This window comes from Sander lucioperca, chromosome 18 (genome assembly GCF_008315115.2).
Source record: "Sander lucioperca isolate FBNREF2018 chromosome 18, SLUC_FBN_1.2, whole genome shotgun sequence".
Classification (NCBI taxonomy): Eukaryota; Metazoa; Chordata; class Actinopteri; order Perciformes; family Percidae; genus Sander; species Sander lucioperca.
The window spans coordinates 1703050-1719374 of record NC_050190.1 but is presented as its reverse complement, the minus strand read 5'-3'; the positions used below and the strand labels follow the sequence as shown (position 1 = coordinate 1719374).

At 41.3% G+C, this 16325-nt stretch overlaps 1 protein-coding gene across 3 annotated transcripts in view; it reads left to right on the top strand.

Moving 5' to 3' along the window:
• Positions 1-10904, top strand: part of setd3 (SET domain containing 3, actin histidine methyltransferase) — a 55737-nt gene extending 44833 nt beyond the window's left edge. For all 3 annotated transcript variants that reach the window (XM_031280367.2, XM_035994797.1, XM_035994799.1), the window contains exons 11-13: positions 263-348; positions 8822-8982; positions 10391-10904. In XM_031280367.2, coding sequence (XP_031136227.1) covers positions 263-348; positions 8822-8982; positions 10391-10882 — 739 coding nt within the window. In that variant the 3' untranslated portion in view covers positions 10883-10904. The remainder of the gene's footprint in view (positions 1-262; positions 349-8821; positions 8983-10390) is intronic.
• Positions 10905-16325: the final 5421 nt, after the last annotated feature.

The window sequence follows — 16325 nt, the reverse complement described above, 5'->3', positions numbered from 1 at the left end:
ACATGAGATTGATTTCAATATTCTCATTTTACTCTCAAAAAGAAAAAGCAGGTAAGCCCATTTCTCGATATGTCGAACTATTCCTTTAAGGTTTGTCTGCAATTTTTTGCTGCTGTCATTACAGGCTGATTGTGCTATATGTGTAGCCTCTTATAACACAATCAGACATGTTTTATATGTAAACAGTGCACATATTTTCTTTTTTTATTTCTTGGATGTGTTTCGTGATTCATTATTAATATTACCAATGTTTTGTTTTCAGGTCCTGTATCTTTGCTCTGCACTGTAATGAACCCCCCATTTCAGCCCAGCTCCTGGCCTTCCTCAGAGTCTTCTGCATGACAGAGGGTAAGACACTGACCAATACACACAGGCATGTCTGAACTGGAGGACATCTAACACACAAACACACACACACACACACACACACACACTGTGAAAGCGTACTTTAAAACAAAATACGCCACAGTTTCTGACACTCCTCAGAGACCATTGTCAAGCGACTGCTTCCTCCGCACATCAGTGGAGGGAAGTAGGTGGAGGTATAGGAGAAAGAGAGGGAAAGAGCAAGCCTGTCCAATCCTGAGCTGGTTAATTGATCAAGGCAGGCCACCAGATGTGTAGAGGGAGCAATCCACCAGGGGATTTACAATATTCATCGACGTGTACGGAATGGCACCGGTGTCATAAATCCCCAACCACACAAGGCCACATCCTCCTCTGTCACGGGACACATCTTCAAGAACACGCTTGATATATTATTCACATATTTTGCTGCATGTTAATTTTTAAAACGGCCCCTATGCCTTCGGATGCATGTGTGCGAGGGGTGGGGGGTATCGTTACGTGCCTGCGTGTGTATGTGTGTCGACATTACCTTAACAGTTGTGACATGATGGAATAGTGTGTGCTCGCAAACAGGGAGCTGTAGTTCACCTCTTTCACCTTCCTGTGTAACAAAGCCATGTTTAATTCCTTAGATGAAAGGCAGCAGGTTAAAAAAGCAAGAAAAGACTGTCAGTGACTTCTTTTACACATGACAGAAATGTAAATGTTAATCTTTACAAAAAGGTATGTTCAGGATATAACCACACAGTGTTGGAAGGTCAAGACTGGCTGGCTTAGCAAATGTTTGGAATGGGCTGATCACTTGGCCTGTAGTATTGCTGCTTGTAGAATTCTTCAAAACCAAATTGTACCCCAAAATGACTTACAGAAGGAGAGAGACTTAATTAACCCGACCCAGGGTGAGTCTGATGAAAACTGCTGTGTCTGCCCGAGATTTGAAGGAATAATCTCCGAGATTACGTTGTGTTCTGCCAACTCACAGCAATTTAATACAAGAGCAGGAAAAGAGTACCCCCCGCTGTTTTAAAGCGTTCTGCATGTGGCTTCTGCGTGTGATGTGCAGGTTACCTTCCCCCAAAACATGCCCACACATATATACAGATATGCATCGCTTTATAAGATAGATAGCCTGCCTATAAGGGGCATCACGCTCTGTCTGCACTTCGTCCTTAAATTCAGGAATTGTCGTTTGTTTATTCAAAGTCAAAGACAGTCCAAAGTAGTGCAACTTTGCACATTTTTGTGGGTCTGAGGTGTATGTCACATTTTAGCTGCCAAAGCTCCGCTGCTCTCTGTCTCTGGTACTCAGTGTGAGAGGGGGAGTGGCCAGCGGCTAGAGCGGCTAGAGCAGCAAAAGCCAATGTGTGCTTCTTTTACCAACGATATCTTTTGCATTTCTAATCCAAACAACGTCAAACTTGGAACTGCACTTACTCGTGCCCGTAGCAAGACACCTGTCAAGTTTGAAATCCATCGGACTAACGGTTCGAGAGATATGCGCATAACACACACACACACACACACACACAGACAGACAGACGTTCCTGCAATTAATAAATAGATAGTTCACACGTTTTTATGTCTTTTTCAGTGTCAAATGAGAAGATTATTATTTCATCCATCCTGAGACAGTTAAGTCTGCTTTGAGTATATACATGGGCTTAAAGAGAGTACATTAACTTTAAAACAGCTAAATGTTTCATTTTAGCCATTATAGAATTGACGCTTAAGCTCAAGGTGATCTAATCTGCTGCTGGTGATGTTTGACATTTTAACCAGCAAAAACAACAGTCACCACCACTGACTAAAATGTGAAGCCTGCAACATGAATCTTTCTAGATTGCATTTGCTAATTCAAAATACTGAGTAGAGAACAAAGGTTTGATAAGCGGGGGCGGCTGTTAGTCAGGTGGTAGAGCGGTCGTCTACCAAACGGAAGGTCGGTGGTTCGATCCCTGGCCCTGCAGTCCCACGTCGAAGTGTCCTTGGGCAAGACACTGTACCCTGAATTGCTTCCGATGCTGCGCCATCGGTTTGTTAATGTGTGTGAATGTTTAACTGATGAGCAGGTGCATGGCAGCCTCGGCCACAGTGTATGAATGTGTGTGAATGGTTCCTGTACTATGTAAAAGCGCTTTGAGTAGTCTTTAAGACTAGAAAAGCACTATATAAATACAGTCCATTTACAGAAAGAGTTTAGCATTTCTGGATATTTTTCCGGCTTGAAATAGATCCAAAATGGACCCAGGCATCTGTTCCCAGCTCTAGAGACAATACTGAGATGTGTGTAACATTACTTCACAAATATACTGAAAGCAGGGGAAAACTAGTAGCTAGTATCTCTTTGAGAAGTGTAAAACTTGCCCTGCCAACAACTCCAAAACATGCATTATGCATTCTGTACTACATGGAGCATCTAAAATGCCTTGTCCTTACATTTAAACTGTTTAACAAGTTCCGATGGTAACTCAATTCACATCAACAGTACATGCAAAAAACTTTAGTCTAGTCAAGAGAATCATCTGGAAGGGCTTTTGAAACTGAACAAAAAGACCCTTTTTCTTAATCCATTTCTTGAGCTGCTTTTTAATGATCATTGATTTAGTTTAAAATGTAAGTAATAAAACCTGTTACTCAGAACGGGAAGTCCATCTTTAGATGAAGTGCGTGGCTCTTAAAAGAGCCTTTTATTTGTGTTTTAGGATCAGGTTTAACCCCTGAAGCCGTACAGGGTGCGGCCCTGCCTCTTCAGAGTGCACACCACATCCATGGCGGTCACCGTCTTCCTCTTGGCAAACTCGGTGTTAGGTGACGGCATCACGGATCACTTTCTCTAGGAACACCTTCAGCACACCGCGGGTCTCCTTGTAGATCAGACCGGAGATGCGATTCACTCTGCCAGACGGTGGATGGTGGATATTTGGAACTTATGGTTTCCACAACGTTACTGCTGCATTGCTTCCTGATTTCCCAAACTACGGAGCGGCCCAAGGCCTAATCACAGAAAACGTGTCCGTTGATTGTGCGTCAAGGAGATCAGTGGCGTTAAAAGTAATTTGCATTACACTGGATAATGAGGAGTGGGACATAATTTTAGGAATATTCAAACTGTCACTTGATGTGAGGGTGCGCATTATTCAGTTCAAGATTATGCATCGGTTCTATTGGACACCCTCCAAATTGTTTAGACTTGAATTAAAAGACACTAAATTGTTGTAAATGGTAGACAGAGGACAGCCAATGACTTTGGGCCCTATCTTGCACCCAGACACCCGACCCCGGATAAGCGGATGAAGATGGATGGATGGTGTGAGTTCATTTTTTTGCCCAGTGCTTTAAGAGCTTGTTCAAAGGCTCAGCCTGGCCTATAGCATACTGCAGAATAAAACAATTTAACTGTTTCATACTGCATACTACTGATGAACACAGTATACAGTAGGTACTGCATACTGCTTACTGCAGTCGTCTGCAGTATGTAGTAGGCGATTTCGAAAATGGCAATGTCTTGTGCAGTCTCTCCCAGTTGTATTTCAGCCTGCACGATAACAACTCTTCCCAAATTATTCTTAATTTGTTTAATTCAATTAAATTGTAAATGCTTTGCTAATTAATGTAGTAACTCCCCTACTCCAGCTAGACCCCACACTGAAACACATATCTCACTCAGCCATCATATGTGTTTCTTGCCAAAAATACCACATCATCTTTTGTTTCTTTTAGGGCTGGACATAACCTTCCTCCTCTTGATGGGATTCACCAGCCCATTAACATTCCAGGTGGAGAAACATATAGAGCTTAAGTTACTGAGCCCATAACAAATACATCAATCAATCAATCAAACTATTTATAGAGCACTTTAAAACAACCAAAGTGCTGTACAGAAGAATAAATAAAGACATTAAGTACATAACTCACACATGCATAAATACAAACAGAATACAAATAAAACAAGTTAAGAGACAATTGTCTCATAGTGGTGATTAATAAACCCAACTAAATCTCAAATACTCACAGAACAGTCCATGTGCATTTGAACCTGAACAGTGCACAGTCCAACTTCCCCAAAAGTCAATCTTGTGAAAACACGACGGTCCATGAGGTCAAGGTCAACTTTATTATCCCAAAATAGGGAAATTCTGCAGGTCAGGGTGCATATACACAAAGACGCATCAAAGAGTCATAAAAACAGATTTATATAAATATGAATAAATATAATTTAATTTTCAATATGCCATTCCCCCCCTTCCATCCACCTAACAAACAAACACCCACATATGCACATACTCTATCCGATGATCTCAGAAATCTCGAAATAGTTCTGGCTCTGTTTCCAGCCCCAGGCTGCTGGCTGGCGGTTCTATGTGCATGGTCAATGGTCATTCTCCCTCAATTTCCAGCAATTCCCGAATCAGCTCCCCCAAAAACTTTACTGCATCTTCTCCTTCTTTGCCCTCGGGAATGCCCACAAAATGAACGTTATTGTGTCGGGATCGATTTTCAGTTTTTCCATAGCATATCCACCTCTCTTTTGCTAGCTGCTGGATTATCCCGTCTTTCTGTCTCGGTAGCCTTGAAATTTTCCACGCGCTTCTCAACTGCATCCATTCTGGTGATTAGGGTGGAGAGTTTTGTCTCCATTGAAACAGTGGCGCAGCGAATTTTCTTTAAACCCTCCAAATCGGATGCAATCTTCTCCAGTGCTGCAAAATTTTTCCCAATGTCTGCCGGCGTCACATTGTCAGCCTGTTGCTCATCTGCCCCGGGCGCCACAACACCGCCATCTTTGCCCCCTTTGCAGCCACATCTCTGCCGGGGTGCATATGCTTCTTAAAGGTGCACTATGAGTTCCTGCATGGTTTCAACGCAATTTCATTTTTGTCTCAAATCGTAGGCATCTCTCCTTGATCCGCTAGCTGCCTGCCCCCTGAACACACTGTGAAAAAGCCCGGTCTCGGGAGACAACACAGGGGTCGTAAACGTCAAACAAACACTAGGGGCACAGGCTGTGCACCAAAATACAACAAAACACATTCCAGCCAATCACTGACAAGATGGCATGGGGGAGGGAACGTCAACAGAAGTGACGTCATGCAGGAACTCATAGTGCACCTTTAATATCTCCACAGGCCGCTAGTTTTCTGACTTTTGACATTTTTGGCTTTCACATTTCTCCTCCAAGCTGAGCAAAAAATGTCTCTGGCTATATATCTCTCAAGGATAAATATAGCAATACACTACAGAGCCCTCTTTCCAAGCATCTACCTCGCCATTAGGTCACGTGACAGCCCTATTAATAATTAATTTGGATTTATTGAAAGGTGTACTGTTTCTTGGTGTATCGTCGTCATCACAGGAGAAAAATGTGATTTTCTATCTTTATCTATCTTTAAGTAAGACAAAGTAGGTGCATTGATTCCTAAGACTTGCCAGTCTTTTAATCCATGGCTTCTTGTTGATTTGTGGAGTACGGAGCCCCCCTGGTCCCACTTTGTAAAAAAAATTAATTATAACTATCTCGTGGCCTCAGATAGTATCTCGTGGCCTCGAGATACGTATCTCGTGGCCTCAAGATAGTATCTCGTGGCCTCAAGATAAGTGTATATAAAAGGAGAATGCACAATGGAGCAGCTTTTCTCCCCAAAGCAAAGAGTGCAGAGAGTTTCTCCTAAAACCCAACCTCCGCCATCCCGTTATTGTGGCGGGTCCCCCGCAGCCGTCTCCCGGCGCGTAAGGCGCCCTTTCCCCGTTATGTTTCTCCAAACCCAACCTCCGCCATCCCGTTATTGTGGCAGGTCCCCCGCGGCCGTCTCCCGGCGCGTAAGGCGCCCTTTCCCCGTTATGTTTCTCCAAACCCAACCTCCGCCATCCCATTATTGTGGCGGGTCCCCCGCGGCCATCTCCCGGCGCGTAAGGCGCCCTTTCCCCGTTATGTTTCTCCAAACCCTATCTTGAGGCCACGAGTTACTATCTTGAGGCCACGAGATACTATCTTGAGGCCACGAGATACTATCTTGAGGCCACGAGTTACTATCTTGAGGCCACGAGTTACTATCTTGAGGCCACGAGTTACTATCTTGAGGCCACGAGTTACTATCTAGAGCCACGAGATACTATCTTGAGGCCACGAGATACTATCTTGAGGCCACGAGTTACTATCTTGAGGCCACGAGATACTATCTTGAGGCCACGAGTTACTATCTTGAGGCCACGAGTTACTATCTTGAGGCCACGAGATACTATCTTGAGGCCACGAGTTACTATCTTGAGGCCACGAGATACTATCTTGAGGCCACAAGTTACTATCTTGAGGCCACGAGATAGTTATAATTAATTTTTTTTTGACAAAGTGGGACCAGGGGGGCTCCGTAGTGGAGTATCATGCTGTTACCAATGTTGGTGTTGTCTCTTTGTGTGTGTAGTGATGTAACTCACAACAAACACCATACAATGGCATACTAAACATGTAGCATCATATTCATGTAGCACATCCACTTAATGGGAAGAAGCTCGGCTAAAAGCCCATGATAGCCATTTTTACCTACACAAAACACAACTCCAACACCAAGCAACTAAATGAGCACATAGCAAAAACAGATGCACGGTGCACATGAGTATTATGTGGAGTTAGTGTTTTTTTTACTTCATTAATTTTTTACTTCATACAAACGATATTTCATATGAGAAGGGGGAAATTTGCTGTTTCCAATGGTATAGGTCATCACTCTACAACAAAAAAACACCAAGATAGCAGGCAAAGAAAAGAAAAGAATTAACTTCACTTTATACAGCCATAACATAACATTGTCTTACCTTTGCTGTTGTCTCTGTGTCACTTTGAAATACTTCCTGACAGTCTACAGGTATTTTCTTTTCCGGGACGAGGTGTCTAACTTGAAGCAGCGGCGTCTCATGATGGTGCTGAGTAAAAGGCTTCTTTCAGGCTACATTGTATATGCCCCCTTGTGGTTGGCTAATGGAGTTGTTGACATGTCCCCCTCGATTCTATTGGCTCTGACGGTTTGATAGAGGTGTCAATCATCCAAATTGCATTCCCGAGATATCAGCCTGAGCAAGTTAGAACCAAACTTCATTTCCTTTGTATGGCTTTTATTTGAATGGGAACATGTATAGGTCTGGTTTCTTTTTTTTGTTTAAAACAAAGCAGGAAACACTGTATTTAAATGGAATAAATACAAACAGTGACAGCAAAGTGGCACATTTGGAAAGTTCGCCTAAACATGCCTCTACTGAAACCTCTCTAACTTTGCTCTGCTTCACTTAATAAGCATCAATCCTTTCACAGGTAATTATTAGATGTTGTGCTATGGGTTTCTTTCTTTTGGGCTGCAACTGCATCATTCCAGAGAGATATTCACTTTAAAAATGTATAGTTTTGTTAGGCATAAATGAAATCTTTCATTTATGCTGTGTTCCATCTTTATTGACTCTGACCCAGTAATACATATACCGATGCTTACACCTCTACATAAATCTCACAAGTGTTACCTTTATTACAGTCTCGCATAGCCAGACCCTCCTCCACAGCGCTGTGGAGGAGGGTCTGGCTAGTCCACACAGCATTCTGGGATGGGAGAAAAACATGCTCTGGTTTATTGGCATTTCTTTTAACCAATCACAATCATCTGGGGCGACGCTAAGCGCCGGACAGAGCCACGGTGCCGCTGCAAAATAGCCTCGGGAAGGAACTTGTTTTGGTGGAACGTGTAGTTTCGATGGTTGTTTTAGTCGTGCAACAGAAAACTCAGATTGGACAGATAGTCTAGCTAGCTGTCTGGATTTACCCTGCAGAGATCTGAGGAGCAGTTAACCATAGTCCTCAGAAATCAACCAGAGTTTAAAATTACAACACAAAGAAAGTGAAAGGCTTATTTTAACGTTATTATCATACTAAGAATGTTAAAATAAGCCTTGTAATTGCAGAGATATACTCCATTCCTTCTGGGAATGTCACTTTCGAGCAGGGGCCCAAGCCAGAGGGTTAGGGCTTAAGAGGTTAATTTGATCTGTTTGAGTTGACTGCATGTTAGATAAGGGCTAATTATTTTGAGCTTATTTCAGACTGGTTCTGATTGTCATTAGGACCATTTCAGATTGGGTCTATTTTGTTAAAAAGTAAAATATCTGCATGACAGTTTGGTTTGTTTTTCATGGGTCTTTTTGGGATCAGTTCCAAAACTTTGGACCCATGAAGACTTCTACTCTGACAGCAAACAAGTATGCGTCTAAAACCTTTTGTCTGTTTTTTTAATGGGAAGAAAACACTGGCTGCCTTTCTGCAGGATATTTATTGACTAAAAGGTAATGGGTTCGTAAGACATGTCACAAGACATGAGTCCTACAAACCCATTACCTTTTATAGTCAGTGTCCCTCACCTTCACTACTTTTCTCTAATGGCTTGCATTTGTGCTTTGGTTTCTTTTGAAGAGATGCTAATATTTAGTTTGATTTCAGAGGAACTGAAGGACTATCTGTTTGGAGATCGGGCCATCAATAAGATTTTCACCCTGGGCAAAAGTGAGTTCCCTGTCAGCTGGGAGAATGAGATCAAGTTGTGGACTTTCCTTGAGACTCGAGCTGCTCTGCTGCTCAAGACCTACAAGACCACCTCACAGGTCAGCCAGCTGCAATTTAACTTCCATTGAAAGTTGTCATAAACAGGGTGCTCAGGGGGTCAGTTTGGTTCAAAAGAACTGGATTGTACGAATGGTTGTCCTTAACAAGTCTTAAGCAAAAAGTGTTTGCTGTTTACATCTTCTGAATGGCAGTGTTTCCCATACATATGTTCTACTTGGGCGCCCCCGCCCAGGTTGATAAAATCCGAATTACAGTTTTTTTCTCCAACCAACGATGTATTTTTATAGTGCACACAGACCAGCGGCCTCCAGCCTTCCCCCCCTCCCGTGTGCATGAAAGCTCCAATGATTGACTTCAGGTTCAGAGGCTGGTAGTAACACGCTGCTTGTAGTGTTCTGGCTTCCTGTGGCATTAACTGTACTAATAAACCGTAAAAAAACCCACACCGCTGTGAAAGCGCCCCCAATGTCATCTGTTCACCCTCAAAACTGATCTTTATAATGAAGTTAACTGGAGCTAAACGGAGCTAACTGCTAGCCAGAGCTAATCGCTGCTAACCGAGCCGGTTCAAGTTCTTTGTCTAGCTGTAATTATAGACTCAAGCCCAAATAAAACCCAACATTTTATTAAGTTGGCTGTAAAAGTTTACAATCCAAAGATTTTTGAATGACAGATGTATGTTCAGATGAGATCTTGAGTGCAACAGGACACATGTAACGTTATAGTACAAAACACAAGACACTAACCACTTTTTAAAACAAACTATGATCTATAAAAAACTAAATGAACAACAACTAACTTCAGATAGCCTTAGTGTAATATGATTTAACAGGAGTTAGGAGGAGACATGCCGTGCGCACAGTATTGAGATTTCTAATAACATGTTAACTTTCTGTTAGGCTATGTTTTTAATGTTAAGTTGTTAATACATATAACATTTGGGCTCAGGGTAATCAGGTATTTTATCTGCTGAAGCATAACATTTATGACAAACCAACCAGATTTAATTGACACTTGCACATCATAAGTTACACTTCATCTGTATCTGTATCATCTTCTAGTTGTTTCAAGTTATTTTCTAAATGATCTGTTAGTGTTGTAGTCATTGTTTTCAATAAATAGTTAATAGGCCTTTGTTTGATTAGTTTATTACTGAACCCAGCCATCACGTCCTGCGCCACCCACCATCACAAGTAAATTCTCAAACTGTGGGAAACACTGAATGGAATTGTTGGATTGACGATTCCGGAAAGATAGAAAAATTGTAGAATGCAAGCTCCCCCAAATCTGAAGTCAGAAAGGTGTTGAGTGAGCTTTTCGAAGATCTGAAAAAAGCACTTAGGAATTGAATGTGAACTAGAATTTGTCATTTTTAACCTACTTATGTTTCCCTCCCTCTTTCTTCACTTTTCTCTACCTTTTAACTCCTGGCCTGGTCTCTTCTAGGAGGACCGCTCTATTCTGGAGAAACCTGATTTGTCTCTCCATTCTCGCATGGCAATCCAGCTCCACCTCGCAGAGAAACAGATCCTAGAGAAGGCGTCTGCCAGTGGACGGGCCAAACGTTTGCACTTTGAGAAGAAGCTGGAGGAGGGTGCTCCGTTGCCTGTGTATGAGGAAAGCGATAGCGCTTTGCTGGAGAATACTGATGCAGATGCAAAGCGTCCTCTAATTTTACGCAAGCTGGAGGAGGTGGAAGAGGGCCAGGAGATCCAGGCAGAGGAGCACAGTCACATCCTGAATGGGGAGAAGGCTGTGTATGTTATGGATATGGAGGCTAATGGAGAGCCAGTGCAGGAGGAGACTCAGGAGAAAGTCAGCAAAGATGCTAATTCAGCTTCGGACTCGATTAGGAGTTCAACCCAGAAGGGCCAAAGGGAAGTGGTCGATCTAAGTGCCAGTCGAACTGAAGATAATCCCAAAGAGAACAGTGAATAAATTGATTTCACTTACTGCCACAGCCGATTCTATTTATTTATTTTTGCGTCTCTTAAATGGCTCAGAAATATACAGTAGAAGCTGAAAAAATTTGAATTCAAAGTCGCAGAACTTTTCCGTCTGTTTTATCCAGCTGCTGAACTTGTTTTAAAATGCTGCCAGTGTGTCCCTCACCCTTCTGTGCAAAAGAGCTTTTGACTAAAATTAGCTTCTTTTTTATGTTTGAAACTTAGATTAACATTTAAACAGTCGGAGGCCTACAGCATAGAAAGAAAGCAAAGGGGGAACACCACGAACCGGTTCAAGCAAATTGTTAGGTTAAGAGAAAAAAAAACTAAATGGAGTTAGGTGAATGTTATTCCTACAAAGCCAAAATTTGTCAAAATCTTGTGAATTGGTTACTTTATTACTGCAGTTTGTCTCCATATATGTCCATTATGCTTTGAGTTGACAATCATGTTCTCTAGTGCATTTTGGGGTGTGCTACTGCGTTAAGAACAATAACTGCCCTCTATTCCCTTTTCTGGAAAAAATAATTTCAAGCAAAACATAAAAGTATTGGCCTATAAAAACACTTTTAAATTAATGGTAACTGTTCGATATGACAAAATTCCAAAATGGAATATGATTTTTGCTTTCTTTATGAAAATGTTTCTTTTTACCATCAAATTGTACTTTACTATCAAATTTTATTAGTCATAATGTAGTTGTAGCCCTTATTAGGAAACAAATTTGTTTTATGGTGTGTTTTAAATCTTTGTGAATGTACTAAGTTTACATTTCAGTGATTATCTGCGGATGTCACCAAAAGGAAGTGATGAGTGACCCAGTGATCACTAAGAAAGCCATACGCAGCACTGCGGACTCAATGAAACAGAAGATGATGACAGTTTATTCGAGTTTTTGTCCGACTGCCTTAAAATGAGGTAATTTCAACATGACATTTTTTTGTATGAACAACACGGAAGCACTGGCCGTAGGTTCTTACTCTCTTTAGTTTGTGTTAGCTGTAGGGGTGGCCTCAATAACTGTTAACTTTTACTGATTCAAAAATTCAAACATCATAACCTGAAATGTCCATTAACTCTCCCATTACATTGTGTAGCTACTTTGTGCTTCAACTCTACTACAGTTATGCAGGGACATAGTTTTGTTTTTAGTGGTACTGTATGTGGCACAAAAGCAATACAAGTTTGATGCAGTTACAAAATAATCTCAAATCAAGGTCCATCCACTATTGTTTGGAGCTTTTGACCACATTTCACGGTATCATCAAATAACCTAATTATGGAATTTGGTTCAGGTGATAACAAGTGGTTGTATATAGGGCTGTCCCCTAAATCTCTATGATTCCAATCATCACTCGAGAATAACGAGTCCACTAGCATTTAGTTGAATCACTGCACTTTATTTTAGCAGCCTCATGAGCAACGCAGTATAACCTCGTGGCAGGCTGTAAACTTTTGCAGAGTTTTGTCTCAAAGTGACCTTAAAGTAGCCTGGAAATCCAGACCCAAATCCGAAAGATTAAGGGTCTGGCAATGAGTAAGGAAAATGGCCCAAGTCGAGGGGCAGCACCAAGCATGCATTTGAAAATCTCACTGCACGCAATTGGATAACACTACGACCAATCACAACCACCAGTGGGTTTTCACTACGCTTAGCTACCAGCGGAGCTAACTGGTAGATTAAACTCTTGCCGCATCTGGTCGGCAAAACAGCAAAAACGTCCTTCTTGCAAAGGAACGATTGGAGCAGTCTTCTGTTCCTCTTTTAGATAAAAAGCCAAGTCTAACTCGTTCATTGTAGCAGCCAAAGCCGTTTCAAACAACTGGTGTTCATCCGTAGCCATCTTGCAATGTTTACTAATGACTTGGACGTCACAGCGCTGTCGTCATCTGTTTAGCTCGCCTCTATATTAGATACACTGATGTGATTGGTGCAGCTCAGCTACAAGGGCATAGTTAATGAGCATCATTACTGAATGCCAGAGTGACTCGCTGAGCAAATTCAAATTGTGCTTTCGTGAGAACTCCAAGGTAACCTTAAAGGGTAATTTCGGTTTTTTTTACAACCTGGAACCTATTTTCCTATGTTTTTGTATGGGTAAGTGACTGATGGGAGCAACAATCTTTGAAATTGGTCAAGTATTAAGCGTGAACGCTGTAACCGGCAGCCACAGACCAGGCTGCAATGTAACCCTATGGGGCAAATGCGTATTGTCAATTTGGTCCACTGAAAGTGCTTTTGTGCCACTGAAAGGCTTACATTATTATTCTAAGTATCTGACAACATTATGGAAAAGATCCCTTCAGAGATAGACCTTTAAAACCTCTGTTTAACCAGAAACAGCTCTGAGGCACTAAACCCGCCAGACTCCATTTTAAAAAAACAATACTTTTAGCGTGTATAGAGCCAATATATTTTCATATTTAAATTGGTAAATTATGTGTTTATTTCAACCAAAACTAAAGTTGGGATGTTGGAAAAGTGGAAAGATGACCCAAAACGGCTTTTCATTTTTTTTTACTTTGAATGTAGTGTATTTTACGATGCTTAAATTACTGTTTGTTTACATGGAGTCTGGTGACTTTAGCGAACGCAATTTTGCAGATATTTTTATGTTAAAAAAAGGATCTTACTCTTTACCAGAAAGGTTGATCTCCTTAGAAATCCTTTTATAATGTCATCAGACACTTAGAATATTAATCTGAGTCTGTCAGTGGCAAAACCAGCACTTTTGTGAAGGTAAATACAAGCTGGACAATTGCCCTATTAACTTACATTGTAGCTTGTTTCGCTGACTGCCAAGCAGTGGTCTTGCTTAATACTGGACCAATGTCAAAAAATGTTGTTCCCATCAGTCACTTAGACACAAAAACATAGGAAAATAGGGTTGGTTGAAAAAAAGGATAGTTACCCTTTGAGCCTCGTAACGTTGAGAGGAGCTGCAGATTCAGCTGATAATTCTCTGTAGGTTCCTCACTACCAGATACAGCTTTCACATTAATCATTGTTTTCATATCGTCATTTGATACGCAACCCGTTCTCATCCCAACTCGTTACATTCTGAGCCTCGCCCCTTTTCATAACTATTGAACCGTAGACTCTTGTGTGAGGTATCATTGAACTCAGCAGAGAGTTCCTTTTTCAATTCTGATGGTTTTCCCCTCCCCCTTTACTCTCTAGGAGGAGTTTGTTAAAGTACAACAAGTGGAAATGGCCAAAAATGCACTAGTTTGGCATGGTTAATTCAACAATGACAAATTTGTTGTTTTCACGTTACTGATGATCAACAAAGGCATTACTTGTAAAACTGGTAAAAGGCAGTACTGGTAAAACATGAGACCAGTCCCTCCAGGATTTTGCGATGTCTCGATCGCAACAATTCATGCGAATTCAACTAATCACCGTGAATTTGGTGCGACTTGCAATTTTGACCAATCACCACAACTTTTCCGCAAATTTGACCAATAACTGGAGTTTCCCACGACTTCAACCAATCCCAGCAGTCCCACGTGCCAGACTTTGTATCAGTATGTGACACTGAGAGCCACTGACGAAGGTTGACGGGTTGAGGTAATACACGGACGTCGCCAAATTAATTTCCTTGTTTCTGATATGAAGACGAGACGTGTGTGACTCGAACATCTCACATTTACCAACAAAACGTACAGTGAAAGACAGAAAACATTTCAGACCATCCTGCCAACCTGTATACATTTTAACATCAATGTACGCTGTAACGATTTCTCACTCTAAAGTCGCTGAAAGCTGCTGCTGTTTCAGTCCTGTCGGCTCTCTGCAGCGGATGTGGCTGATGCTCAGTTCCCTCCACGACTGACGCGAGCACTCACACAAACACACACACAAACAACACACACGGTGGATCCAGGAAAAACCACTGACACATATGTTCAAATTTGATTCATTCAATAAATTATTATTTTTTGTCTTAAATCCACCAGCCATTTTCATATTATACCAACTTTTGCAGCATCCTGAGCATTTTTGGTAAGGTTACTAGGAAAACTCAGCCCAGAGTCATTTTATTCTGCCCAAAACAAGTTTCCTTTTTATTTTTAAAGAACTATACAAAAAAAACCCAGTTTTTTTTGCAATTTTCACTGCTCTAGCAACTTCATTGCAACAAAAATACAAAAAACATCGCAACTTTTATCATAATTTTTTACAAGAGCTCCCGCAAAATCAGGCATTTTGGGCCACAACAATCTAAAAAAAAAAGGCTGCAAAATCCTGGAGGGACTGATGAGACTCAGGTGGGTGATGTAGAATTTTAGTGTAGGACTGTACTGTAACTGGGCAGAGGTAATAGGTATGTGTATTTGAAAAAAAAAACATCAGTAGTAATGTTGAGTATATATAATAAAGATATGACTCTGGCAAGCCTTAGTCGTATAGGGTAAAAGTAGTAACGTCTTTTTACATTGGATGTCCTCAATCTTTTTCCAGATATCCACTGACTCTATAACTTTGACCCCTTTACCAGTCCTCTTCCCAATCGGGGTCAGAGTTAGGGGACTGCTGGAGAAAGATCAAGAAAGTCATTCACATCTAACACCATCTCTGAACAGAGACAGAGGTCACCATCTCCCCCATATACAACCACCTGGTATCAAGTGATCAAATTGCCATATTTATTGTAGGTCACATGATGAAATCTGAACCAACTCTAGGAAAACGGAGCTACGTCTATTTACCGATGTAGACCATGAGATGTGGTTGAAAGCCCCAGAAAATGTTAGTAAGTGTACCTTTATGCTGCATTTCCACTGCACGGTACAGCATACCTCTACTCAACTCCACTCCCTCTTTTTTGGTTTTCCATTAGCAAAAGTTGTGGATAGTACCTCCTATGTCCTTCACTAACTAATTGTCCTTAACCTCGATGGGAAACGTCCTGAGGTCAAGGAAAGATTTGAAGGACAATTCATGAGGAATTAGTAAAAGACAACTGCAGTGCTCAGAGAATCTCAGAGACTGCACTTGCACACGGCTACATAATTATGCGATGGCGGATGTTATATACGTGGTGAAGCTACACCACCGAAGGTGGACTACAAAAATCGCATTTGGATACTTCGCCCTGTACGTTTTCACCGTGTTGTTTAATGCAGGCTCTATAAATGTGGACAACCCGGTGGAAAATATTACTTCATCACAATTTTATTTTCCATCTTAATCTACATTCATAAAGTCTGTTCATGTGAAGCACTCGCATGTAATTTTGTTATTGTAAAGCACTGAGCTGTAGGCTATTTCTTGTATGAAAGGTGTTATGCAATTAAAGTTTATTGTCATTATTGGTTGCTCACACTCACCCTCCTGTCCACATATTTATCCACATGAATACCGATTAGTGCATTCGTATGAAAATAATTGTTAAATGTATGAAAGATAAGCATAAGGTGTTAGGCCTACA